The sequence below is a fragment of the Macrosteles quadrilineatus genome, unplaced genomic scaffold (assembly GCF_028750875.1).
Source record: "Macrosteles quadrilineatus isolate MER2022 unplaced genomic scaffold, UCM_ALF_1.0 Scaffold_4__1_contigs__length_99947679, whole genome shotgun sequence".
Classification (NCBI taxonomy): domain Eukaryota; kingdom Metazoa; phylum Arthropoda; class Insecta; order Hemiptera; family Cicadellidae; genus Macrosteles; species Macrosteles quadrilineatus.
Window position 1 is genome coordinate 67,836,236 of NW_026542597.1, and position 25,057 is coordinate 67,861,292.

The 25,057-nt window shown below is 38.4% G+C and overlaps 2 protein-coding genes across 2 annotated transcripts in view; both read left to right on the plus strand.

Annotated features, from left to right (window-relative positions):
- The first annotated feature begins 230 nt into the window (after positions 1 to 230).
- Positions 231 to 25,057, plus strand: part of LOC128991482 (uncharacterized) — a 45,013-nt gene continuing 20,186 nt past the window's right edge. Inside the window, exons 1-20 of the mRNA XM_054414395.1 lie at positions 231 to 374; positions 4,345 to 4,469; positions 4,731 to 4,843; positions 5,541 to 5,684; positions 5,916 to 6,063; positions 9,556 to 9,702; positions 9,976 to 10,156; positions 10,839 to 11,040; positions 11,423 to 11,573; positions 11,887 to 12,171; positions 12,814 to 13,004; positions 13,574 to 13,754; positions 14,042 to 14,182; positions 14,518 to 14,686; positions 18,122 to 18,394; positions 19,096 to 19,210; positions 19,622 to 19,785; positions 20,122 to 20,228; positions 20,755 to 20,899; positions 22,042 to 22,289. Of these exons, the coding sequence (XP_054270370.1) occupies positions 4,352 to 4,469; positions 4,731 to 4,843; positions 5,541 to 5,684; positions 5,916 to 6,063; positions 9,556 to 9,702; positions 9,976 to 10,156; positions 10,839 to 11,040; positions 11,423 to 11,573; positions 11,887 to 12,171; positions 12,814 to 13,004; positions 13,574 to 13,754; positions 14,042 to 14,182; positions 14,518 to 14,686; positions 18,122 to 18,394; positions 19,096 to 19,210; positions 19,622 to 19,785; positions 20,122 to 20,228; positions 20,755 to 20,899; positions 22,042 to 22,289 (3,223 nt within the window). The 5' untranslated portion in view covers positions 231 to 374; positions 4,345 to 4,351. The remainder of the gene's footprint in view (positions 375 to 4,344; positions 4,470 to 4,730; positions 4,844 to 5,540; positions 5,685 to 5,915; positions 6,064 to 9,555; positions 9,703 to 9,975; positions 10,157 to 10,838; positions 11,041 to 11,422; positions 11,574 to 11,886; positions 12,172 to 12,813; positions 13,005 to 13,573; positions 13,755 to 14,041; positions 14,183 to 14,517; positions 14,687 to 18,121; positions 18,395 to 19,095; positions 19,211 to 19,621; positions 19,786 to 20,121; positions 20,229 to 20,754; positions 20,900 to 22,041; positions 22,290 to 25,057) is intronic.
- Positions 1,849 to 2,346, plus strand: LOC128993015 (uncharacterized). Its single transcript, XM_054416766.1, has one exon. The coding sequence runs from the start codon at positions 1,849 to 1,851 to the stop codon at positions 2,344 to 2,346; it is 498 nt and encodes a 165-aa protein (XP_054272741.1).

Below are 25,057 nucleotides of genomic sequence, written 5' to 3' on the forward strand. Positions count from 1 at the left end.
ACATTAGGTTTGAGTACTTAGGTTAGTACTTTTTGACACAATTATTATACTGATATGCATAATCATTGGTCAAAGCTAGAAAGAAACATATCACATAAACAGACATAAACATTTATTAAAGAAACTCCCTTAGAAATCGTTACTCCATGTTTACTTTTTTCTTCAGTTTACCCGCAATCTATCCATCCTTCACCTTCATCAATCATCATCGTCTTGGGGTGGTGGGGATGTTAAAATTTGCGAAATGCGTGTTGTTATTTCTATAGATTAGCTTATTATCGGTTTTTCGTTTAGTTTAAAGTTGTAGTTGTACCGGTTTAGCAAAATTTTAAAGGAAGCGTTCCTATGATTTACACCATTTGAACAACATTCAGGTAAGCTTTAATATTTATTACTTACAAATAGCCGTCTGATAAGTAGCCTCTGTAGGCTAACCGTACTAATTTGGGTAAACTTGTTAGCAATGGAAGGGTTTTTGAGATGTTCATTCATTCTGGTCTTGAAAATTCGCATGCTGTTTTTTTTATATTAATTTTGCACATAGAACGAGAAATTGAGATAATTATTAAATCACAACGCCTTTAACAATTTATTTTTTTTATTTAGTTTTTGTTATCTGTAGGCCTAAATCTAACCTTAAAAAGCCCTACCTTCTCAACTTCATTTGGCCAAACCTAGTTGCACGAACAGCTTCATTAAACCTAACAAAAGCATGGGCTCATTACAGAAGTATAAAAAAATATTGTCTGTTAATTTGACAATTTCTTTAAAATTATAACGCAAAAACTTGGTTACAATTAAGTTAACTTAACTTATAACTTCAAATTTAGGGTAGGCCTACACTTTCATAGGCTATCTTTTGGCACAAACAACCGAATAAAAAAATCTAATTGGTTAGGTAAGGTTAACCTAACCTAACTAACCAAACGATATATTGAATTAAACAATCAAATAATCAATATTATTCATTCGGTTGTTTGTGTCAACAGATATGGAAGTGTAGGTACCGGTAACTTACCCAAATTTACACCTTTCTTGTACAAGTCCTTTGTAACTAGCCAAAGTAAATGTCGCAATTTAGCCACATGAAAAATTGGCTGGTTATACCGGTACTTAAAAAGCCTATTTTTGGCTTTTAAGTAGGCCTAACTCAAAAATAAGCACAACGTAAGTTGAACTTTTGCCTACTTTATGTAGGCCTAGAGGCCCATGCCAACACCCGTGTTATGTTAAAGTTATCAGGCTTAAAGTGTTAAGATTCATAACCATTGAAACTTTCAATTTGACTTAATGAGCACAATGAAGCTGCAGCTGTTCATTATGTTTGATATAGGCTGTGTTTTGTGACTGTTTGTTAGGTCTGGTAAGTTGGTAAGGCCTAATTTCCTATTTAAGTTATAACTGGGATTGTTTACTAAGCGGTAAAAGCCAGAAGAGCGGGTTTAAGTTAGGCTAACTTACGTTTTATCATTCTTTTTTAAGTTAATTGATAAATGATTTTATAATTTCCTTAGCTAAGTTCAATTAGTTAGGTTCTACTGTTTGCTGATGACATAAAGTTGTTCGCTGAAGTCAACTCTCACTCTGACTGTTAACTAGCCTACTTCAAGAAGCACTCGACAACGTCGTTAGTTGGTGTTTAATGAATGATATGTCAGCAAATCCTGCTAAAACAAAATGTAGGCCTGCCTATAACGTTCAGTAGAAAGAAGAACAACTTGGAAGCTGACTATTTCCTTGACGGGAACAGGGTGGAAAGGTGTGACAACATCAAGGACCTGGGCGTTCTGATTGATGCATCGTTTGATTTTGGACCACACATAAGTCATATGTACCAGGGCGTCACGCATGCTGGGATTGATCTCTAAAACGTCAAGACATGGGTTGAGTGCCAACTCCTCAACGATCCTGTTCAAGGCCTTAGTTCGTCAGCTGCTCGAGTACGCCTCTGTGGTCTGGTCGCCATACCTCCTCGGCCAAATCAACCATCTTGAATCAGTCCAGAGACGCTTCGTGAGACATATGGGTTGCCGCGCTGGGGTCAATTTAATGGACGTCCCAGTTGAGGCAATATCTGCAGCTTATGGTCTCCAAAGCTTGGAGTGTAGAAGAAGAGTTGCTGATGTTGCCTTCCTCATCAAGCTGCTAAACAACCAGATCAGCAGCCCTTTTCTGCTCGAGAGGATCAATCTGCACGATCCCATAAGCACCAGGCATCAACGCTTGTTTGAGCTGGACCATGCTTCGACCAGCTATCTACGCTTCTGCCCCATACCACGTCTGATGCGCTCCGGGAACGAACAAAATATGTTCGTCGGTCGACTTTTTCGCTTAGGTGGCTGTTAGGCGAGTGGCAGCAGAGGAGCGAGTCGAACAATAATAATTTCTTTTTGTTTTTTCTGTTATCGATATATAATGTATATTATCTCAAATCATTAGTATTGTTGTTAATTTAATTATTTAGCCCTATTATTGTTGTTCATTTCTTTTATTACTGTCACGCATTTCATTGTCTATTATTGTTATCAATATCGTTTTTATTATTGTTAATCTAGTCATAAGCACAAATATTCACTGTTGAAGCTGTCAAACTACTGATTATCTTTGTAAATTGGTGTATTGCCGTTGGTAAATAAATAAATTAATTAATTAACTTAGGTATCATAAGCTTAGTTAAATTGAAAATTTTCGCCTTTTTTATCTTGAGAGCTGAGGATCATTTCAGATTTGTGTTAGGCCTACATCAATGAAAAAGTAAACTTATGATAGAAATTCAACATTAGTTTAGTTGGGCCATGTTAGAAACAGAAACACCCTTACCGGTAAACAAAAAGTCTGCAGAACTCAAAATTAAGAAAACATTTCGAACACCCAGGAACTGTTTGACCATAACTCCAGTCTCGTTTCACACTATGCGGTTTTTGCTGTCTGGTAACCCGTAGCCTAGGCCTACTGTTTTATGGAATGTGTAACTTGCACGGTTACCGGTTGTACGGTGTGACCATACGGTGAGACAAATTTGTTTACAATGTCACAATAAACATAAACAGTGTCTAAAACAATGTAACAGGTGATCTATTTGCACTAATTGGTCCGGGCGCTTGTTTGACAAAAACTGTGCAGTGTGAAAGCTTGTATTTTAACTACATACATCACTCACAGCCACGGCGCGACAACCGTTGGCCGCTTAGTGGCAGTGGAAGCTCTTTTTGGTTAGGCTACATATGATTGTTTTTATAAATAATCTCACTGGCACTTAACTGTCATTTAAAATTAAGTAGGTAGCTGATCTGCAACAAAGTCGTCCTTAGGTAAACCAGCTAAACACCATTGTCTATTTCTGTGACAAGAGCTTGTACGTCACCCAGCCACTTGCATACGCTGACTGAAATGAGTCAAGCAGCGGCGGCGTCTTATAGAAGGAGGTGATGCTGCTAACATAGCTTAATAACATTTGAAAAGATCAAAGAATGTTCTTTATTAAAACGTTGGTGAAGTTACCTCTTACCTACTAATATATTTGTTGGATAGCAATATTTCTGTTGCTGACACTGCAGGCATATTTTTGTTGATAACTTTGATCATTCAACAAAATCCATATACCTTAAGTTAAGTGTTAAAATTCTAATATAACCAGAGGGCACACTCTAGTGTTAATTCATCTTTAAGGGGCCTCCTACTAAATGTAGGCTAATTTACGCTCTAAAACAAAATTTCTTGATAGGCTACTGTAGTTTGCTCTAGAATCAAGAATCAAGAAGTTTATTGGCCATTAAATACAATGTACAGGAATACATTAGCGTACAATAGGCTTCGTCAAATAGTTTTAGTACAAAAAATCTTAAGTTTCTAGTCTAAGTCTGAAATGTACATTTAAGGTATTCTTCAATGCTATAAAATGCTTTTTGCTTTAGCCAGTTTGAGATAGTTTCTTTGAATTTTACAAGAGGTAGATTTCTTACAACTAATGGTAACTTGTTAAATAACAAAAATTGCTGGTAACTGTGACTTCTAAATGATTTGTGTAGGCGAATGTAAGGTGTTACAAGATTATGTTTGTTTCTCGTGCTGTGTTCATGTTGATTACATTGTTCACTAAAATTAACTATATTTTCCTTAACATAAACCAGATTACAAAAAATATACATACATGGTAACGTCATTATTTTAAGACTAATAAAACTATCTGTACAATGTTCTTGATTGTTTTCTAAGCCTACTATGCAACGAATGACTTTCTTTTAATTAGATTTAAGTTAGTAAGGTTCTGGGTATGTGGTCAGCTTAGTTAGCCTATTTTGAAGCTAAAATATAAAATGTTTACCGACCATTACACTCTTTTAGGTCTACGATGGATGAATCCTGTGACCGAATACTGAAAGTGAAAAAAACCTGCAATATATCCCCTGGTGTAGTAGATTTGTCAGTTGTAGAGGATGAAAACTACATCAAAGGTGGCATTCTCTCAAGTAAGTGTTATAACTACAGTAGGTACCGTATCTAAAATGCATTTAATTCACCCTTTCACGCATAGTAAATTTGTGAAGTAGGTAACCTATTAAATCCATGTCACCTGCAGTATTGCTTGTTTTACGTGATTCTTAGTTAAATATAGTTTTTTACTCAACGATATATAACTGTAGGCACAGTAAGAGGTGGTTAAGAGAAATCTTAACAATGTATGGAAGTCTGATATGTTTATTTACCTATACATTTCTTTTCTTTTCCAGATAACACACAATGTTGGGTATCATGTGGACCACAGATCACAAACATAAACAGCAATGGATCCAAGAGAACAGGCTGGACCTTTGGCTGGGCTACCGGAGATAAAACTATCAGGGTTGGTTAAATAATATTCTGGTTTAAATTAATTTCTCCATAAGTAGCTGCAGTAAGCTGCACACTTTGCTATCTTACTTTAAGCTGAATTACAATAACAAGGAATAAAGAAATGTTTATTTTTTATGAATGGAGTTACTGTAGTTTACCTGATAAAGTTTGTGAACTTAAACTTCTTTGTGATTTCTTGTCCATCTACTCTCTGTTTAAGAGTCCCTATGACAAAATAGCTCAGTAGCCCATTATTTTTAAGTGTAACTTGTATAGGGAAAAGCCTAATAAAAATCTAGCTCTGTAAAAATCTTAAAAAGAGTCTCTTTACATTGCAACTCATATCTGATGGAGAAAAATTGAAAGCACCAGAATCCAAGGGAGGCGGTGGTCTGAGGAATGGTTTGTTATCGTGGTCCAAATTAAGTGAATGTTGATTTCACAAACATTCAACACTTTTCAGTCCTAAGGTAGGCCTACGCAAGATGCAGCAGCATAATAAAACAGGTACAAAGCACTACGGTAGCCAGAAGGACACTGGAATTTATATTTATGGCGTAGATATCATAGTTGTTACTTTTATGCTTTAAGTCTGAAAGTTACATAACTAATAATTTTAAAATATACAAGGCAAGGAGAATTTCAATGATGTTTCAATGTTTGAAGAGTGGTTTGTGTAGGTACATCATCATTTTATCTATCCGCAGGTGGTGTGTGTGGAGGAGTTGATCGGAAGCTCGACATCTAGTCCTATCTTGGTGGTTGGTTGTGAAAGTGACAATGGTGGCTCCCTATGCTTTTACCACTCAGGTTCCTCACGAATCCTGAAAGTGATCAACTTTCATGATAAGGTTTGTACCAAATAGCTGGTTTTTGTCTGGTAAAATTATAAGATCAAAATACGCCTATGTTTTTCTTCCATCAAAATAGGCCTAACTCTATTTAAAAATGCTATATAAATATTTTAGTTTTGCTTAACAAAATCATATCAATGATTAAGAAGTAAGCATACTACAAAAAACTACACACATTTAGGCTACTCCTATTACAACACTAAGCTAGCACATTTTGTTATTTTTAAGATAACATCAGTAGCTGTGGTCAGCAAGTCCAATGAGTCGCAAGACAATTTGTCTGATCTCCTAGAACCATGGAACGGAGTCGTAGCTGTTGGAACAAATGTCGGGAAAGTCTACTTGGTCGACGTTTGGTGGAAAACGCTTGAAAGATGTATGTTGGTTTGTTTATTTTTACCATCAGTGTTCAATTTTTAACCATCAATTTACGTTAGTAGCTGAGTGATAATAGATTTTGCCTGACACTGAAAAGGTGGCTGGTGTGGCCCTGAGTGAAGTCAGTGTATTTTAAGGTCGAAACTGAGCTCATCTGTCATGAAACATTGGTTTTTTTATATACCGGAAGTAGTCTAAAGAAACAATTGACCATACTGTAGTCAGTAACGAAGCTACACGGATGATCTTACTCTTTCCTTTCATTTATCCTATATACATCTGAAAATATTAACCTAGGGTAGCAAGCTGATCTAGTGGTAGAGTGAAAACCACTCAGGTGGTGAGTGATCATCTATAGAGAAAACCCCTCAATAGATATGTCCTATTTGTTTGCCAAAAGACTGTTTCCTAATTATTATAAAAAAACAGTCATGTGTTTTTAAAATTGTTTTGTCAACAACAAATAATAATTTAGTGTTGTTTGATGTCATGAAAAATAAAGAATATGGTTTGGTTTTCGTTCACCCCAAAGCAGAATGGTTCCTACGTGTCTGCAACGGCCTGTGAAAACCTCAAAATGTGTCAGCAAGCGCTAAAACTAAAAAGCTAAATAATGACTTATATACCGGTATATATATATATTCAGTATATATTCACTCTTTAGGGCTACTAGTAATATAGTTAAATAAAATAAGTAAATTTCAATAACTTGTATAGCCTACTTTTAAAACAAAATACCCCCGCCGCAGCAAACCTGCCGACTAAGCGAATTTCCATTTGTCTGAATTGATTTTCAGTTAAATATATTTTAATAACATTATGTTTAACGAGTACCTAGGTTTGCTGCTACAAGGGAACTAATAAAGTGTGTTTTTGAGTAAAATATTGATAGCTTAGTAGAAAATAAATAAATTTGCCAAGTTTGATCAAAATATATCCATAAACAAGCAAACTACAACATTTGACAATATTCTCCATAAGAATAACATGGGAATTTTAAATTAACAATTTTTTTAATTTTCTCCGTTACTAATAATCGAACAAAAAGACTTTTATATACTAAATTATTTGTTTTTTTAAGCTCTTTAAAAAGGTCTAAAGATAAATCGGGAAATTTTGTGTTCTGAAGGTCAAAAGTGAGAAAAACCAATTTTTACCCCATAAAACCCCCCGTAAAGCCCCGTTCCCATGATCCGATCGTGCTGGTTCGCGAACTCATTCAAGTTTATCCCGCTTTACACCTTTAAACCAAATTTCATCAAAATCGGACAAAAATTACTCAAGTTATCGCGTTCACGGACGTATATATATATATATATATATATAAGTCTATATATATATATATATATATATATATATACATATATAAAAATTTGAACGAATGGTGTTTTTGGCCTCTGGGGACATCAAAATGAAAAAGTAAATCGGTCCCGGGTCTAGGTCTTGCCGTGCCACCTACGGTAATAGCTACTTCCCTATAGGGAAATTCGCTAAAACTAAAAAACTATTAAGGGGTAGGCATAATCAGGTTATTTAAATTTATTTTTTTTTAAATACGTATATATATACACATACCTTAACAAGTGTTAACAAGGTCTTCAAAAGTAAAACTTTAAATGTACTATAGTTTCTTTATATAAACACACTAGGGATGGACGGGATTGAAATTTTAGTTCGGGACGAGATGGGACAGGATTTTTTTCTGTGCATAAAAAAAGTACTGTATTGCAGTTACCAAAAAAGACATACAAAATCAATTTTTACCATTTGTGGGACTGATCTATAAAAACCAAAAAATGTGTAACAATTTACAGGTACCTATAGAAACTTGTGACTCGCGGGTCACGGGGTGATCGTATGTAGAACTCACGGTCACGGCGCGATCGTCGTCATGACTCGCGGTCACGGCGCGATCGTCGGTATGACTCCGCGGTCACGGGGTTATCGTCGGTATGACTCCACGGTCACGGCGCGATCGTCGGTATGACTCCGCGGTCACGGGGTTATCGTCGGTATGACTCCACGGTCACGGCGCGATCGTCGGTATGACTCAACGGTCACGGCGCGATCGTCGGTATGACTCCGCGGTCACGGGGTTATCGTCGGTATGACTCCACGGTCATGGTGCGATCGTCGTCATGACTCGCGGTCACGGCGCGATCGTCGGTATGACTCGCGGTCTCGGCTCGATCGTCAGCATGACTCCGCCATCACGGCATGATCGTCGGTAGGACTCCGCGGTCACGGGGTTATCGTCGGTATGACTCCACGGTCACTGCGCGATCGTCGGTATGACTCCGCGGTCACGGGGTTATCGTCGGTATGACTCCACGGTCATGGTGCGATCGTCGTAATGACTCGCGGTCACGGCGCGATCGTCGGTATGACTCGCGGTCACGGCTCGATCGTCAGCATGACTCCGCCATCACGGCATGATCGTCAGTATGACTCCGCGGTCACGGCGCGATCGTCGGTAGGACTCTGCGGTCACGGCGCGATCGTCGGCAGGACTCCGCGGTCACGTCGTGATCGTCGGTATGACTCGCCATCATGGCATGACCGTCAGTATGACTCCGCGGTAACGGCGCGATCGTCGGTAGGACTCCGCAGTCAAGGCGCGATCGTCGGTATGACTCGCGGTCACGGCGTGATCGTCGGTATGACTCGTGGTCACAGCGTGATCGTTGGTAGGACTTCGCGGTCACGGCGCGATCGTCGTTATGACTCCGCGGTCACGGCGTGACTGTCGGTATGACTCCGCGGTCACAGCCCGATCGTCGTTATGACTCGCGGTCACGGTGCGATCGTCGGTCCAATAATCGCGGCCACGGCGCGATCGTCGTTATGACTCCGTAAATGTGTCCGCAGGCCCGCGTTTCTCGGCGTTTCGTGTCCGCGACAATGTCGCAGCGTCGCTCGTTGTTCTGCTTTGGGGTTCGTTCACATTTATTTTTGTCATTTCTGATATTTTATATTAACTGATCGTCAGTGATATCGAGTTGATCGAATCACGCATATTGATGATTTCAGTCATACCATCTTAATTTAGGCCTACCCAAGGGATGTCCTCCTGTATGTAGCCTACGACCTCACAAACCTCCTTCAGGCTTGTGCCTTCCTGTCTCGTAAGTACATGACTTAACCAACTAATTCTTTTGGCTTCTTCTATAAGCGCTATTATATCAGTCTCTTTATACTTGTATTAGGGCAAGCAGCTCTCTATTTCCCTTATGCGCCACAAACCTTTTTCATAAACTGGGCCGAATATATTTTTAAACACCATCAACCACCCTTCATTTCTTTGAAGAGGATCCATGTTTTACTTCCATACAATCATTACCACTAGCTAAAAATAATCATCTTCAAACTGTTGTGTACGAAGCTAGACTGTTAGCTAGAGCTGTCAGTGGGTTATGGCCAGTACATTTTTGGCTTTATCTGTTCAAGATTTTGCATTAGGCCTATGTATTAAAAAAATGTAATTTTGCAGGCATTGGTGACTTCAGGCACAAAGTCTACGATGAACAAAGGCCAAGTAAGCTTGTTGAAGTTACCATTACAGACTTGGAAAATGACTTTGACTGTAGAACAAGCAGCATTCGACATGGAAGCTCAACACTTGCTCTCTGGCTTAACGGTAAGTAGGCTAGTTTTTGAAATGAAAATGTCAATGGAAAAAAGATCAACCATATCTTAAAAGAGAAAATATCAATTGTTGTGCTTCTTTAAATTGTAATTAAGGCTGGAAAAAAATATCGTACCGTCCTCTAATAAGGTAATTGAAAATATACCAGAAAATATCTTATGAAAAACCTAACCAATATAGTTAACAGTAGTCATGTTCATCTGGGGATACTAAGAAGTATAGGCCTACCTTGATTATAACTGCTGCTACTGTGTTGATATGTAGAAGTGACGTTTGAGCGGAGCAGGATAAATGCTCACCCAGGTCTACACAACATCCTCGGCCGCATGCCTCTAGAATTCCTCTCCGTGTCTGTACTCAAGTACTTCCCCCAGATCTCCACACTGGCCGTCGGCTACAACACCAGCTGCTTCCAACTGTGGGAACTCTCTACCCTTACTCTGCTGTGAGTATACAGAGTGTATTTTTGTTCATATTGTTATTTTAATACTTTTATCAACATTTGTGGGTTTTTGTTAGCTTTGCGAATTTTTGAAATATTTTACACGTTTTTTAATACACTTAGTCCCCAGAATTCCAACTTACTTGGCAGTCCTAAACCGCAATGAATGAGTCATCGGCCGATACTTGTTGAATATTAGAATTTAGTCTTTTGTGACAGGAGTCTTGTATCTTTACAATCGTAGTGTCAGTAAAAACGTTACTGTGCTTGTACTTTGTTTAATTCTTTAACTCTATTTTATTATTTTTTAACCCTTATACTGTTTTTAATATTATGCTCAAAACTTTATTTCAGCACTTTTTTAACCCTGTGACTGTTTTCAACTATTTTATTTAATCAAACTTTTCTATTGTAATTTGCTTTTTACACGTTTATACATAGTAACGACACATCAAAGGTAAAGGTAGTGTGTCACGTATCAAGTAAAGCCAGTAGGCTACACAAGAATGAACGGTACTGTTTCATTTTAACTAGCAGGATGTGGTCATGAACCAGGCATTGCTGCCTTGGTTTTAGGCCTACAAGTCTGTTGCGCACCTGACTCGCCACTGAGCACAGGTTATGTTCCACACCAGACCTAACCTAACCTAGCCAGTCTAGTCTGATATAAGTGTGATGTTGCCAGATACACCTCTGCTCTGTTGGAAGCCATGCTACCAGTGTTCTCCTTCAGTCTGTTAGAGCCCTCGGACGATCCGAGGTACGTTTGTTATCTGTGGTCACTTCACCACTCGGTGGACGAAGACAACATTCCGTTTGGGGGCATGTACATCATCAGTTACCATGAGAAACACCTGAAACCACACAGCAGCCAGTACTTTTATGAAGTGAGTGGAGAGTTTTATCAGTATCAGTTTGCAGTAGATGTTTGTTTTTAGTAGTTTAAAAACAGTTAGTGAATGATGATAAGCCTTTTAGTGAAAAGTTTATTGGGATAGGTGCACCTCTTACTCAAAGTCTCTCAAACTGTTTGGACTTTTTCTCCATTTAGACAAAATCGTAAAATTTCTATCCAACTGCTTGTCTAAGATAATTTAAAATTCTAAATAATCTGGTCTTGAACAGCACCAATTTGTTACCATTACTAGATTATTATTTATGTTTCTTTTTCAGATGGAAAAACCTACTTTACTAGAAAGTATCTTCTGAAAACCATTTTGTCATCTTGGTTTAATAATAATATCCTATTTTCATTTTCTTTTACCACAGGGCTTTGCCTCCTGTTCAATACGCTATCAGCTTGACTTGGGCGCAGATATGACAGATGTTGATATTGCCAGTGGACGAATCATCTCTTGCCAGTCCATTCACAGATCGACATCAAAGTCTTCATCTCTATGGACGAACGCTGAATCAGAAGGTAATACAAAAGTCTGTCAGAGGTTTTGGCTAATTTGTCACTTGCACGTTTAAACATCACAGAATTTGCTTAGTAGTTCATGCAAATAGACAAGGTCTATACAAGTATGCTAAACATTTAACCTTAAATTGAGTGACAACACCTTTCTAGTAAAAAATACTATACCTTATACTATTGTATTGATTTTTGTCTCTTTCAATTACTGTAAGTCCTTAAAGTCTAATTTCCTAAGATAACCTATCCAAACCCCCTATTAAAAAAAATATCAGCAATCAACCATATGGCTTTTTATAAACTTTTTGTTTGTTTACAGAATCTGGTGGAGAGGAGAGTACAGCAAGTCTGTTGTCAATCGCGTGGGAAGTGTGGTCACCCAACCTACTCAGCGTTCACCGCAAGCTGACACTGTTTGACCTGAATCAGTGGTATCGCGAATACATGCCCACGTCATCGGACATGGAATACACACAATTTATGGCCCACTTCTGTCTTCCTGATGGTCAGTTACTAGACGTCAAGGTCATCCCAAGCTCTGTCAAACAGTTCCAAGCACTACAGCCGCTTGATGAACATTTCTACCCTGTAGCCACCTCGTTTGGTGAGTGTTCACAGTAAAAGTATGAACAAGCTGATACTTTTAAGTTTCAATGTTTATCTTATCTATTGATCCGTCTGGTATTATATGTTTTTTACCAAATGTTACAGCTGATGGTGTGTTTGGTAAATAATTGCATTATAATTGTGTATCAAATAAACATTTTTTTATTTATTTGAAATTTCATATAAGTCACTTACGTATTCAAGTAAGTTATTTAGGCCCACCATATTTTGGGTCCCTTGAGCTGGACTAATACTATTGATAGCTTCAAGTATTGGACAACCAAGTGTTCTTAACAAGAAAATTCACTTATTCAGGGCATCCATTGTATAAAAAATAGCTTATTTTAGCTTGGTTTTTGTCTCATCTTCCCTATGATCAGCCGTTATTGAGTGATAGTGTTTGAAAGTTTGCATTGAAGCCAATCCCAAAGAGCTTCGCTTTGCTCCGCTCTATAAACCAGTTGTGTTTTCTAAAATATTCATCTAAGTATATTCTTTTTGAAAAATATTTTTGTTCATTGCACATTTTTTGCTATTGAAACATTCATCTTGTAAACTCTGCTTATCAAAATATTCTGACGTGTTGTTTTCCTCAGGTTCTATTGTAAATTGAAAGACTGCAGTATTGATTGTTGTGTAGATTGCCTGGTGTTGCATCAGAGTCAGGTGATGGTATGTAGCCACGTTGGTGTACAGCAGCAGGCCTTGGAGTCACTGACGGCGGCCGGTCCTAGTGGTCTACTGCTGCCTGCCTGCCTTTACAAGCAGTGCACCCAAGCCGGCCTCAGACCTCTGCTGGTCGACATAGGCAGTCCTACCAAACTACAGAGTGTGAGTTGGACAAATGTATACCTACATTATGTTAAGTATTAATTACAGTTAATTTTTTTTTAATTTAGACTACTGAAATTTTTCAAAAAGGTTTTGAGTAGGCCATTTAATAGAGTTTTAATTTGTTAGTCAAGCAGATATTTATATTTGGAAAAAAAACTTCAAACAGTTAGGGTAATACCTAGTTGTTTGGGTTACCATAAATTGGGTACGAATATTCTCAATGTTGATGCACTAATGATATTTCCAGTATATTACAGTTCGGCCAAAGTTTCTGTGTGTGCGGCTAGAACTGGTCGGGCCTTGGTAATAATGTTGGCGGGGATACTTTTGTGAAAAAATTTGTGTCTTGCTACTCAGGGTGACTCACTCACCCTACCCCTAGGTCTGCCAATAACCGGCACCCGTATGTTTTAGCGTGGCTAGTATAAACCCGTCCAGGCACACAGAATCATTGGCCAGACTGTACTATTCTTTTTCAGAAGTCTTGTAATTCTTGGCATGTTTAGGTTTTTTTCTCGTAAGGGTGTATGCAGGCTATACTCAATGCTTGGTTGTTTGTGTTGCAGAGTGACCAGAGAGCGTACCTGTTGTGTGTGGCGTTGGAGCATGAGTTGACACAGTACTTGCGACAGTGCGTCGCACACTGGGCGGACGGCAGTCACGCAGTCGCAGGCTGTACATTGCCCAGTTTGTTAGGCTGGGCTTGGGATCGGGTGCAGCGATACAAGAAGTGGCTCGATAGGCTTTGTGAGTATGAAGCGCTGGCATTGATGCTTTTGATAAAATTTTGTATGTAAAAAGTTATTGAGACATCAATTGTTTTTTTAGCAAACCTGAACCACTACTTAGCCACAAAGGTAAACATTGTTTTCTTAGAGTGATGATCATATAATAACTAGGTCTGCAAAACAAGAAAACTAAATTCTATGTATAAGCACTAAGCAGCATTATAAAAAATATTATTAATAAATGTAATAAAAAATTCCAAGGCGTTAAAACACACAAAGCTTAAAAATACATTCTACTGGTTACAGGTGTACCCCTGTTCGACTACTCAGGCACTGCATTGGATACCAATGATTTAGGCATCTTCCATCACATGATCTGTCAGTTCCACAGACTTAGAGACCTGTTCGGCTTGGTCCTAGAGAAATACAGCAATTGTATCATCAAAGGTTAGTGTAACAAATAGCAACCTAAAGGAAATAAAAACATATTTGTTTGGATTAACCTGTCTCTTAAAATACATACTGGGAAACCCTGGACACTGTGATTTTATTACTTGCTCAACTTATATTGCTTTACGATTGGAAAATTCATAGTCAGAGTAGACTTGGCGATTAGAGCACATACTTTTATTTCATGAGCATTGTAGGCTAGTATCTTGTGTCGCACGATTCTGGTGAATCCATAGACACTTTGAGTAGTCTAAGCTAAAACCAGTAGTGTTTTTCATGATATCGCTTTTTTCACAGTATTGTTTTTTAATAAAAGGTTTTTATGGTTCCAGGAAACTTTGAGCAACAGTACACCGTCATCAACTTGGTTTCAGCTTTTTATGACTCGATTTTCTGGTGCATTCAGAATAAGGTGCTTCCTGAAGTCAATGCTAATGAATCCAGCATCAATGGCTGTATTCCTTACTTTACTGATAAAATCATCAACGCTACTATTACAAGGTGAGTCTTTGTCAACAAAAAAGAGCCATAAAAATTATTCTTAAACTAAATTATGATCAATCAGCCAAAGAGGAACACTTTGTAAATCTTAAAATCCTTACAGTTTATGGACAATACATCTATGACTGAATACTAATTTATAAAAATGAGGCAGTAAGTTCTAAATCGCCCATTTGCCACAAGTATAAGACATAAAAATGAAATAATCCCAACTCATCATAGATTACAGTTTTACGGAAAAAACAACATATTCGGGAAAGAAATTCTTTATGTATACCAAAAAAGATAAATTCTGAAAATATATTGAGAAATGTATTAGAAATGAATTTATAAATTTATATATTTATTTATTTATTTATGAATTTATATATTGAGAAATGTTAGCTTAGGTGTAATTGATTGACACTATATGTATCTATGTGCATGTAATACATAAAGAAGTTTTGATTTAATTTGATTATATTATGACTTTTATTTTAATTGTTAATTTTAGGTTTATGTTAAACTCAGTAGTCCAAATCAGGAGAGAGAAGGAAAAATGGAACTTGACAATATATTTATATGCCAGTTTAGAATTAGGCCTAGCCTAATTTTATTAGGGATGGACGGGATTGAATTTTTAGTTCGGGACGGGACGGGACGGGATTTTTATTTCCTTCCCGATTTTCGGGACGGGACGGGACGGGATTTTTTCTGTGCATAAAAAGAAAGTACTGTATTGCAGTTACCAAAAAAGACATACGAAATCAATTTTTACCATTTGTGGCACTGATCTATAAAAACCAAAAAATGGGTAACAATTTACAGGTACCTATAGAAACTTGTGACTCGCGGGTCACGGGGTGATCGTCTGTATGACTCACGGTCACGGCACGATCGTCGTCATGACTCGCGGTCACGGTGCGATCGTCGGTATGACTTCGCGGTCACGGGGTTATCGTCGGTATGACTCCACGGTCACGGCGCGATCGTCGTCATGACTCGCGGTCACGGCGCGATCGTCGGTATGACTCGCGGTCACGGCGCGATCGTCGGTATGACTCCGCGGTCACGGAGTTATCGTCGGTATGACTCCACGGTCACGGCGCGATCGTCGTCATGACTCGCGGTCACGGCACGATCGTCGGTATGACTCGCGGTCACGGCGCGATCGTCGGTATGACTCCGCGGTCACGGAGTTATGGTCGGTATGACTCCACGGTCACGGCACGATCGTCGACATGACTCGGGGTCACGGCGTGATCGTCGTCATGACTCGCGGTCACGGCGTGATCGTCGTCATGACTCGCGGTCACGGCGCGATCGTCGTCATGACTCGCGGTCACGGGGTTATTGTCAGTATGACTCCACGGTCACGGCGCGACCGTCGTCATGACTCGCGGTCACGGCGCAATCGTCAGTATGACTCCACGGTCACGGCGCGATCGTCGTCATGACTCGCGGTCACGGGGTTATTGTCAGTATGACTCCACGGTCACGGCGCGATCGTCGTCATGACTCGCGGTCACGGCACGATCGTCGGTATGACTCCACGGTCACGGCGCGATCGTCGTCATGACTCGCGGTCACGGCACGATCGTCGGTATGACTTCGCGGTCACGGGGTTATCGTCGGTATGACTCCACGGTCAGGGCGTGATCGTCGTCATGACTCGCGGTCACGGCACGATCGTCGGTATGACTCGCGGTCACGGCGTGATCGTCGTCATGACTCGCGGTCAAGGCGCGATGGTCGTCATGACTCGCGGTCACGGGGTTATTGTCAGTATGACTCCACGGTCACGGCGCGATCGTCGTCATGACTCGCGGTCACGGGGTTATTGTCAGTATGACTCCACGGTCACGGCGCGATCGTCGTCATGACTCGCGGTCACGGGGTTATCGTCGGTATGACTCCACGGTCACGGCGCGATCGTCGTCATGACTCGCGGTCACGGCACGATCGTCGGTATGACTCGCGGTCACGGCGCGATCGTCGGTATGACTCCGCGGTCACGGAGTTATCGTCGTTTTGACTCCACGGTCACGGCACGATCGTCGTCATGACTCGCGGTCACGGCGTGATCGTCGTCATGACTCGCGGTCACGGCGCGATCGTCGTCATGACTCGCGGTCACGGGGTCATTGTCAGTATGACTCCACGGTCACGGCGCGATCGTCGTCATGACTCGTGGTCACGGCACGATCGTCGTCATGACTCGCGGTCACGGCGTGATCGTCGTCATGATTTGCGGTCACGGCGCGATCGTCGTCATGACTCGCGGTCACGGCGCAATCGTCAGTATGACTCGCGGTCACGGCGCGGTCGTCGCTAGGACTCCGCGGTCACGGCGTAATCGTCGAAATGACTTCGTCTCCTGCGTTCGCGGACCTATCGCTCGCAATAACGGCGTTATCGGCACTCGCGAAGCGGAAAAATCGCCGACGATCGGACCAAATCCCGTCCCGAAAAATTCCCGAGTAAAATGTAATCCCGTCCCGATAATCGGGAATATTTTTTTCCCGAAAAATTCCCGAAATTTCGGGACCCGTCCATCCCTAAATTTTATGTATACCAAAAAAGATAAATTCTGAAAATATATTGAGAAATGTATTAGAAATGAATTTATAAATTTATATATTTATTTATTTATGAATTTATATATTGAGAAATGTTAGCTTAGGTGTAATTGATTGACACTATATGTATCAATGTGCACATGTGCTGGGCATAAAGAACTTTTGATTTGATTTGATTATGACTTTTATTTTAATTGTTAATTTTAGGTATATGTTAAACTCAGTAGTCCAAATCAGGAGAGAGAAGGAAAAAAGGAACTTGACAATATATTTATATGCCAGTTTAGAATTAGGCCTAGCCTACTTGTATAAAGAATGTATTGTATCTATTATATGTCAAAATGTTTTATTTAAAGAGCTGCACTAAGTGTAATTCATAAGAAATCAATCTTTTGCAAATTGAAATTGTCTATTCATCTCATGAGATATTTATTGCATACAGATAGTGAGTGAGAGATTCGCCTTTATTTAAAACCTGACCTTAAGTAGGGTCTAAACCAAAACACAAAGCACTGGGAAATAAGCACTCCATTGTCTTATTTTTTCAGGATTCGATTAACTTTGGTATTTCTTTAATCTTTGGGATAGAAATAAAACGATGGGGGAAGAAGATGATGGTTTCTCCGCGAATAATGTTAAATTTATATAAAAAATGTGTAGGAGGAAATAACCAATATTTTGAAATCACTCAAAATCCATAGGCACCAAGTTACAAGAATTGTTAATTCTTTGACACCACCAGTGTTGAAGGTTTTTATGATTCAAGAACCAAACTTGTCAATCGTAACCACTGCATAGTTACTACACAATTTGTTCACTTGTATTACTAGAAACTAAATTAACATCATCACTTGATAGACATGTGCTTGATGTACAGACGAGCAGAGCTCCATCAGCTGGCCAAGGCTTTGCAAGATCCGTCCCCCGCCGGACTGCTGCTGATTGACGCAGTGATTGCCCAGGAGGCGGGGGCTAAGGTCACTGATCAGTGGGAGAGGGAGGGGAGCTCCGCCACTCTGGGCAAGTATCCGCCAGCCTCCGTACAGAGTCTGCTGCGCACGTACCTCATACGCAACGTGTCCTCCGACGTCAAACACTTCATCGTCACCTACTTCTTGCTGGACATCGCTCACGTTGTCTGCTCCCTAGGGTAGGTCTATGTGGTGAACCCCAACAAACAACATAACTTATCAATTCCACGTTCACCGTGCAGAATATGTCTTTTATTAGACATGCCACGAATATTATCTCTTTGTTCCATGTAGGTTGCGTCAAATATCCTTGCAACTCTCGTGAAAGTGCTAAAAAGAACGTTTGACTTATTTCTGTACCTGCTTTTTGTTAAGACCGATTGGTACTTTGACTTTAAAATTTAGATTTTGTCTCTGATGTAGTCAAAAGTAATTTAAAAAGTAAAGGAGTGTTTTAAGGGTTCTGGTACTACATGGTGAGTTAAGATTAGAGTAGACTGATTTGTGTTCCAAATGCATTCTACACACAAGTAAACTGAAACAGAGGACAATTAATTGAACTGTAGTGAAAACCGTATTAGCGTAGCTGACCCACTCCATGTTTAAATCTATGTGAACTGTTTTAAACACATTGATTTTCTTTTCTTTATTTTGCTTTTTTAATAAATTTTGGTTGTTTAAACTTAATTATAGTACTCTGTGACAGCTTTAGATGTGCAAAAATAATGTGGTGGTGTCTCTATTTATTGCTCTCAGACTATACAAAAAAAGAAGAAGATTTTTAGGGTCTTACCTGAATTCAAGGAACAGTCCATCCCACATTATAGATTAATATTTCAACTAACAACAATTGTAGGAAAATTATGTATGTATGTTATAGGGCCAGTGAATCCATAAGACACAACTTGCTGAAATTCCCAACTGACTTTGGGCTAACCGAGAGTCAAAGCAAGATAGTGGAAGCCTTCTGGTATCTTGACCACAAGCAATATAAGGTTAGACAAGTTTCACATTTGATCTCAATCATATACACTTATTGTTGATTTATTTGAGTAATTTTAGTCTAAGTGTTAAGGGACCTTTTAAGTTGGTTGATATCCACAAAAAACTTCTAGACTGTTAAATTGTCAATTTATTTGATCAAAACAAAGTAGAATAAAGGTGAGGAGATTAATTAATAATGAGATAATTGGCTTTGGATTTAATGAAAATAACTACAATAGAGTCACGATTTTAATTACTCCCAACAACATTACGATACTGATGTAGGCCTACTGTAAGTTTTTAACCAAGCTAAAAATCTTTTAGCGACCATTCAAAAGAATTTCTTTTTGCGCCCATTAAGAATTGATAAATGTTTAAATTTAGTTAAATATTTTAATTTGATTGCCATTATTATGTTACAGTCAGGTGTGGACCTGCTGCTAGACAGTTGTGTGTACAAGGAAGATCTGCAGGTGTACCAACATCGCACAGTGTTGTGTCTGTTGGCAGCAGTGGGAGAATATAAACTGGCTCTACATTACTTCACCACACGCAGACGGACGCCCACCGAGCCCCAGGACATCAGGTTACAACACAGTTACTTTACAAATGCACAGTGACATAACAACTTAGGTTGTAAAGGATTGTAAAGCTGGCTTTATACAGCTTCAAAATTAGTACCTATTGTTTTTACAGATAATTATATTTTGTCTGATAGAATTTGAATTTGGCCCTAATGGTGCATTTTTTTTAATTGCTCCCAAGTGAGCTGCTTCAAATTTGTTTCCCTAACCTAAACACAAATTAATTCCTACTAGGGGCCACATAAAGGTTCTTTTAGTATTTTACTCTTTCCTATCCTTTATTTATTTGCGTTAAATGTTAAAACTGCAATTGATCAGACTTTAAAATATGTTCCCAGAATGGAAATGACACTACTCTTGGTCAACGACCTTATTCATGAGGCGTTCCAATTCCAAAGGCATCACCAATCAATGTCGGCTGAGTTGCTGGACCAATTTTTCAAAGGTATGAATTTAAAATGCTTGATTCTGTTTTGTGGCAAATGTGTTGTTTGTATTTAATTTGTGTTTATTTAACCTCACATATATAACTAGTGAAATGTTTTATAAGTGTTTACAAGATACTTTACTAATGAAGAAATAACATACGCTTTTAAGAAAAAAGTGATCCAAATCTTCTATGGATAGGCCATGGAAGAAACACATCCCTCTTGCTCCAAAGTTCAAGACACTATACAGTTTGCTAGCAACATACCAACTTATTACAAGTTTCATCAAACTATGCAATTTTTAACTACACTGATAGTTAGCACCTCTAGGGATGACAAAGTATGCTACTGTTTTTATTTGGTACAGAATAAAAACAAATTAATGTGTTGTACACACCTACATGACTGCACTATCGATGTCACAACGAATGAATCTTTGAAGTGGGATGTTTTATATAGTTGCCTCCTTCAATTCTGCAACTTAAAGTTTTATTTTTTAAAGTTTGTAGATACTTTTCTGATAGTTTCCATTACACATTACAGGCTGTGTGAAAATGAACAAGCTGAATGTCATATTCAAGTTGGCACTGACCCCTTCTGAAGAAGAGGCCTTTATGACCTTCTTGCAAAAAACATCCCATCCAAAGGCAGATGACTTGCGAGTATTCTATTTGTTATCGAGGTCAAGGTGAGTTATTTTATGGTTTTCATGACTTTTTCTTATTATTTTCAAAAGTTTTTTTTTTTATAACATAGATTTACAAGATAGCTATCCAAAATTTATTTTTTTTACAGAACCTGCAGTCCAAACTATTTTACTATGGTTCAGAAACAAGTAGTAGGCTATTTACAGTTTTTCATTTTTTCCTAATTTAATACCTGCCGGTAATACATAAAAAAAGGCAAACGGAAAATCTGTTAATCTAGAGATAATACTATGCAAAAATACAAACCAATTTTTAACTAAAACAACTTGAATCAATGATTTTTTCCTTTGGTTACTTGAAAAAACATGCCCCTATATATTTCAAATATGAGCAAATGGAATTAGCATAAGTTGATAAAAGACCTTTAACTGCTTATTGTAGCTAATTTTGATATATTTTTTATGTTAATTAATGTAAATATTTCAATTTATTTTAGTAATTTAAATTTAACTAGTGGTCGTCCTGTGGTCGAAACTCGACCAAAAATAATTAATGTACAGACTTCTCTATTTTCTCCCCACACTGTAAATAAAACATGTGATTGGGATTTCTTCCATTTGTTTTGATTTTCTGTTTACATGTTGTTGTTATTTCGTCACCATCATGGCAACGCAGTTGGTCCATGTTAATTTTTTGAAGTTTTCAAATTAGTTTTTTGTGCTTATTTTTTAGCCTATTTTAATTTATAAAGGGATTCTGCACATCTACAGGCAAATATCTTTCTAACAGTATGCGTAGATTTCCCCTGCGATGCACACAAGCTGAGAAAAAAGGTTTTAAAGAAACATGCTTGCCTATTAATATATAGATAGATTGGTTCACTCTAGCTATTTATTTAGGTTATTTTTATTCCTAAACTAATTAAAGTTATTTCTATACTGATCAACATACTTTATAGAACTGTTAGAATTCGATAATTTTAGCAATTTTTGTTGTGTCTTACATTGACTCTGAGGTTTACTGACATTGGTCATTGGTCGTTGTCAAAAGCTAAGATGTATCTTCATCAAACCCATTTTTTTACCTGCTCAACAAATATTTATAAATAAAAATATCAAGTTGTAAAACTTTATCTGGCTCAAGTGAGTTCTTTACTAAAATATTCCCATCCACGTTTGTCCAGGTATGTGGAAGCTATAGATGTGAATGAGAAGCTGCACAGTGCTCTCGGTGTACGGCGGGGCATGGGGCTATCTCCTGCTCCTGCTGCCCGCAAGACTTTTGGTACACGGGGCAACAGCGGGGGGCCTACAACAAAAACTGTGACCACTAGAGACATGATTATCAACTCCGTGACTAAGGGTCTTCCCTCCATCACGCGTGACTTGGCTGACTACTGTCATAGAGAGAAGCACTGCTCATGGACACGCAGTAAGTTTACGTGTGCAAAGCAGCAAAGATTTTTCAATTCGATACAACGATTTGATTAAAAAAGTTTGATTTGAATCTATGTCTTTCGATTTGAAACATTATCTATATATATAAAGCTCAAATACCACTTACTTACTCATCACGAAATCTCAGAAACCATAAGACCTAGGAACCTGAAACTTGGCAGGCATCTTCCTTTTGGGTAGAAGTAGATGCTCACTAAGAAAGGATTTTACCCCCCGACCTCTGGGCTCCGCCCCAGTGGCTCTGGAGTTTCCCATGTTAACCTTATGAGTACTCATATTTAAATGGAATTAATGAATCTTAACAGCTGTTTCAATAAAACAAGTTGGTTCTGTTCTATGATGTTCAATAGCATTAAAGTTACAAGGATTACCAACAGGGTGCAACACTATTATTACTTTTACATTTATGACAACAGCTAATTTGCAACCTAAAAGTGAGTGAGCGTAGCGAACGAACTTCAACCAAAAAGTGAGTGAGCGTAGCGAACAAACTTCAACCAAAAAGTGAGTGAGCGTAGCGAACAAACTTCAACCAGGACGTCAGGTCATGATTGAGCCATGCGAACGAGATCATCTTGAAAATTAGGAAGTTAAACGGGGCAAAGCCCGCGGGTTACAGCTAGTTAATTATATAGGTGAAAATAATTATTTTCAATCAAGTGGTAGAAAAGTCTGTATAACTGGAAATTTCAGTTAAACTTAATTGCTTGTCTATTTCATAATTTGTATGTGCAGCATCTTATTGTCAAGCATCACCTAGGGCCTTTATTATGTTATTGATTTTACAACTAAAGATACGTTTCGGTGTGAACAAATAAAAACCTTCATAAAATTTACCAACCTTTCAATTGGTTCACACCATTAGAATAAACTTACTAACTACAAGATAACTCTTTATTGACACAGTTCAGGTAAGTTCACTTGAAAAGTTTTGGACAAGCTGCAAGAGTTGTTTTTAAATTGTTTTGTATGGGAAGTCATCTTGAGACTTTGGTGTGTTTAAAGGTGACAGGTTAGATTTACTTGTAGATTATGACCAATTTATGCTCACCGAGAAAGGAATAAGAGGAGCAGTTATTTCCCAAGTAGTAACAGCGAAGTAAAAAAAAAAACTGAAAAAGCAATACGACCAAATTGTAAACATCTCATGTAGGGTTCACGGAACTATCAAGAAGATATCCCTCAATTGCGGAGGCAACATTGTCACCATACTGGCAAGATTTTCCATGGTCGCTAATATATGTCATCATCGTCACACGCCCTAACATAAATATAAAACATACAAAAACATAACATAACTGAACATTGTTGTATTCATTCCTTTTTTTCCAATAAATTCTAAAATTTCAGGACCTGTTTATTCATATTATTTATTCTGATAGCCCCTGGACTACGAATAATGACTTATATAGGCTTACCTCCGTCAGTAGTCCAAAATTGTGTCTTTTTCAACTAATGTTGTTCAAAGCTTACATGTTTCGTTGCACTGCAACATCGTCAGAGCTTTTTGTCAAAAACATCAAATGATTTACACATAAAACAAAACACGGAACACGAAACATTTAAACACGTAATAACACGATAGCGCTATCGACACGGCACGGCAGCGGTTGTAGGTAGACTGGACACGGGTTAAGTAACTTCGTCCCGTCCTTCTCTGTTATCATCTCGGTGGTCAGCTGTTCCAGATGAGATAACGGTGTTGAAGAGGGAGTGGGACTTGAATTGTAGTTTATCATTGAGGATGTATTCCTTGTGTTCTTCGTTTACGTTCATTTTATATATCTCATACTCCTCAAGTGTGTCCAACTTATTACCTTTCCCGCAAAAATGTAGAACTTCCAAGCCGTTCTTAATATCACTCATTGAGTGATTACAATCTACAAGATGTTGAGCAAACGCAGATTTTTGTTTATGGTGTTTAGGATCTGGTCGGTGTTCTTTATATCGTGTTTGAAAGGCACGACCTGTTTGTCCTATGTATTTGCTAGGACAATCCGGACAAGATATCCTATACACGCCGGTCTTATCTACTTTGTCACCTATCTCAACTTTATTTGCCAACACGTTCCTGGTACGGTTTGTGGTTCTGAAGGCTAGTTCAATGCCTTGTTTAGCGAGTTCTTTCTTTAATGTGTGTTGGATAGTGTGACTATATTCCACGCAGACATATTTTTTCTTCTCTGAGCTGTCAATCTTCACACCTTGTTTGTTTTTATGTTTTTTGATGAGCCTATCTACCAAACCGCTTTTATAACCATTGACTGTAGCTATATGTTTTATAATTTTGTATTCAATCTCATAATTTACTGCATTTAACGGAACTGTTAACATCCTATGGACCAATGAATTAAATGCTGACATTTTTTGAGAATATGGGTGGTATGAAGTATTGTGGATAGTTTGTGCAGAAGTAGTTGGTTTCCTGTAGATGCTATAATCGAAACTGTCAACATTCTTCCTTATGGTTAAATCTAAAAAATGTATGCAGTTCGATTCTTCTGTTTCAAGTGTGAATTCTAATTTTGGTTCTATTTGATTTAAATATTTGAGGAGGAGGTTTAATTGTCTCTTGTTGCCATCAAACAATACAATGGTGTCATCCACATATCTATAGTACATGAGTATTTTATCTTTATATTTGTTTTTATCTGAAAATATGTTATTATTTTCAACGTGATTCAAGTAGATATCAGATAAGATACTTGATAGTGGCGATCCCATAGCAAGGCCGTCGTTCTG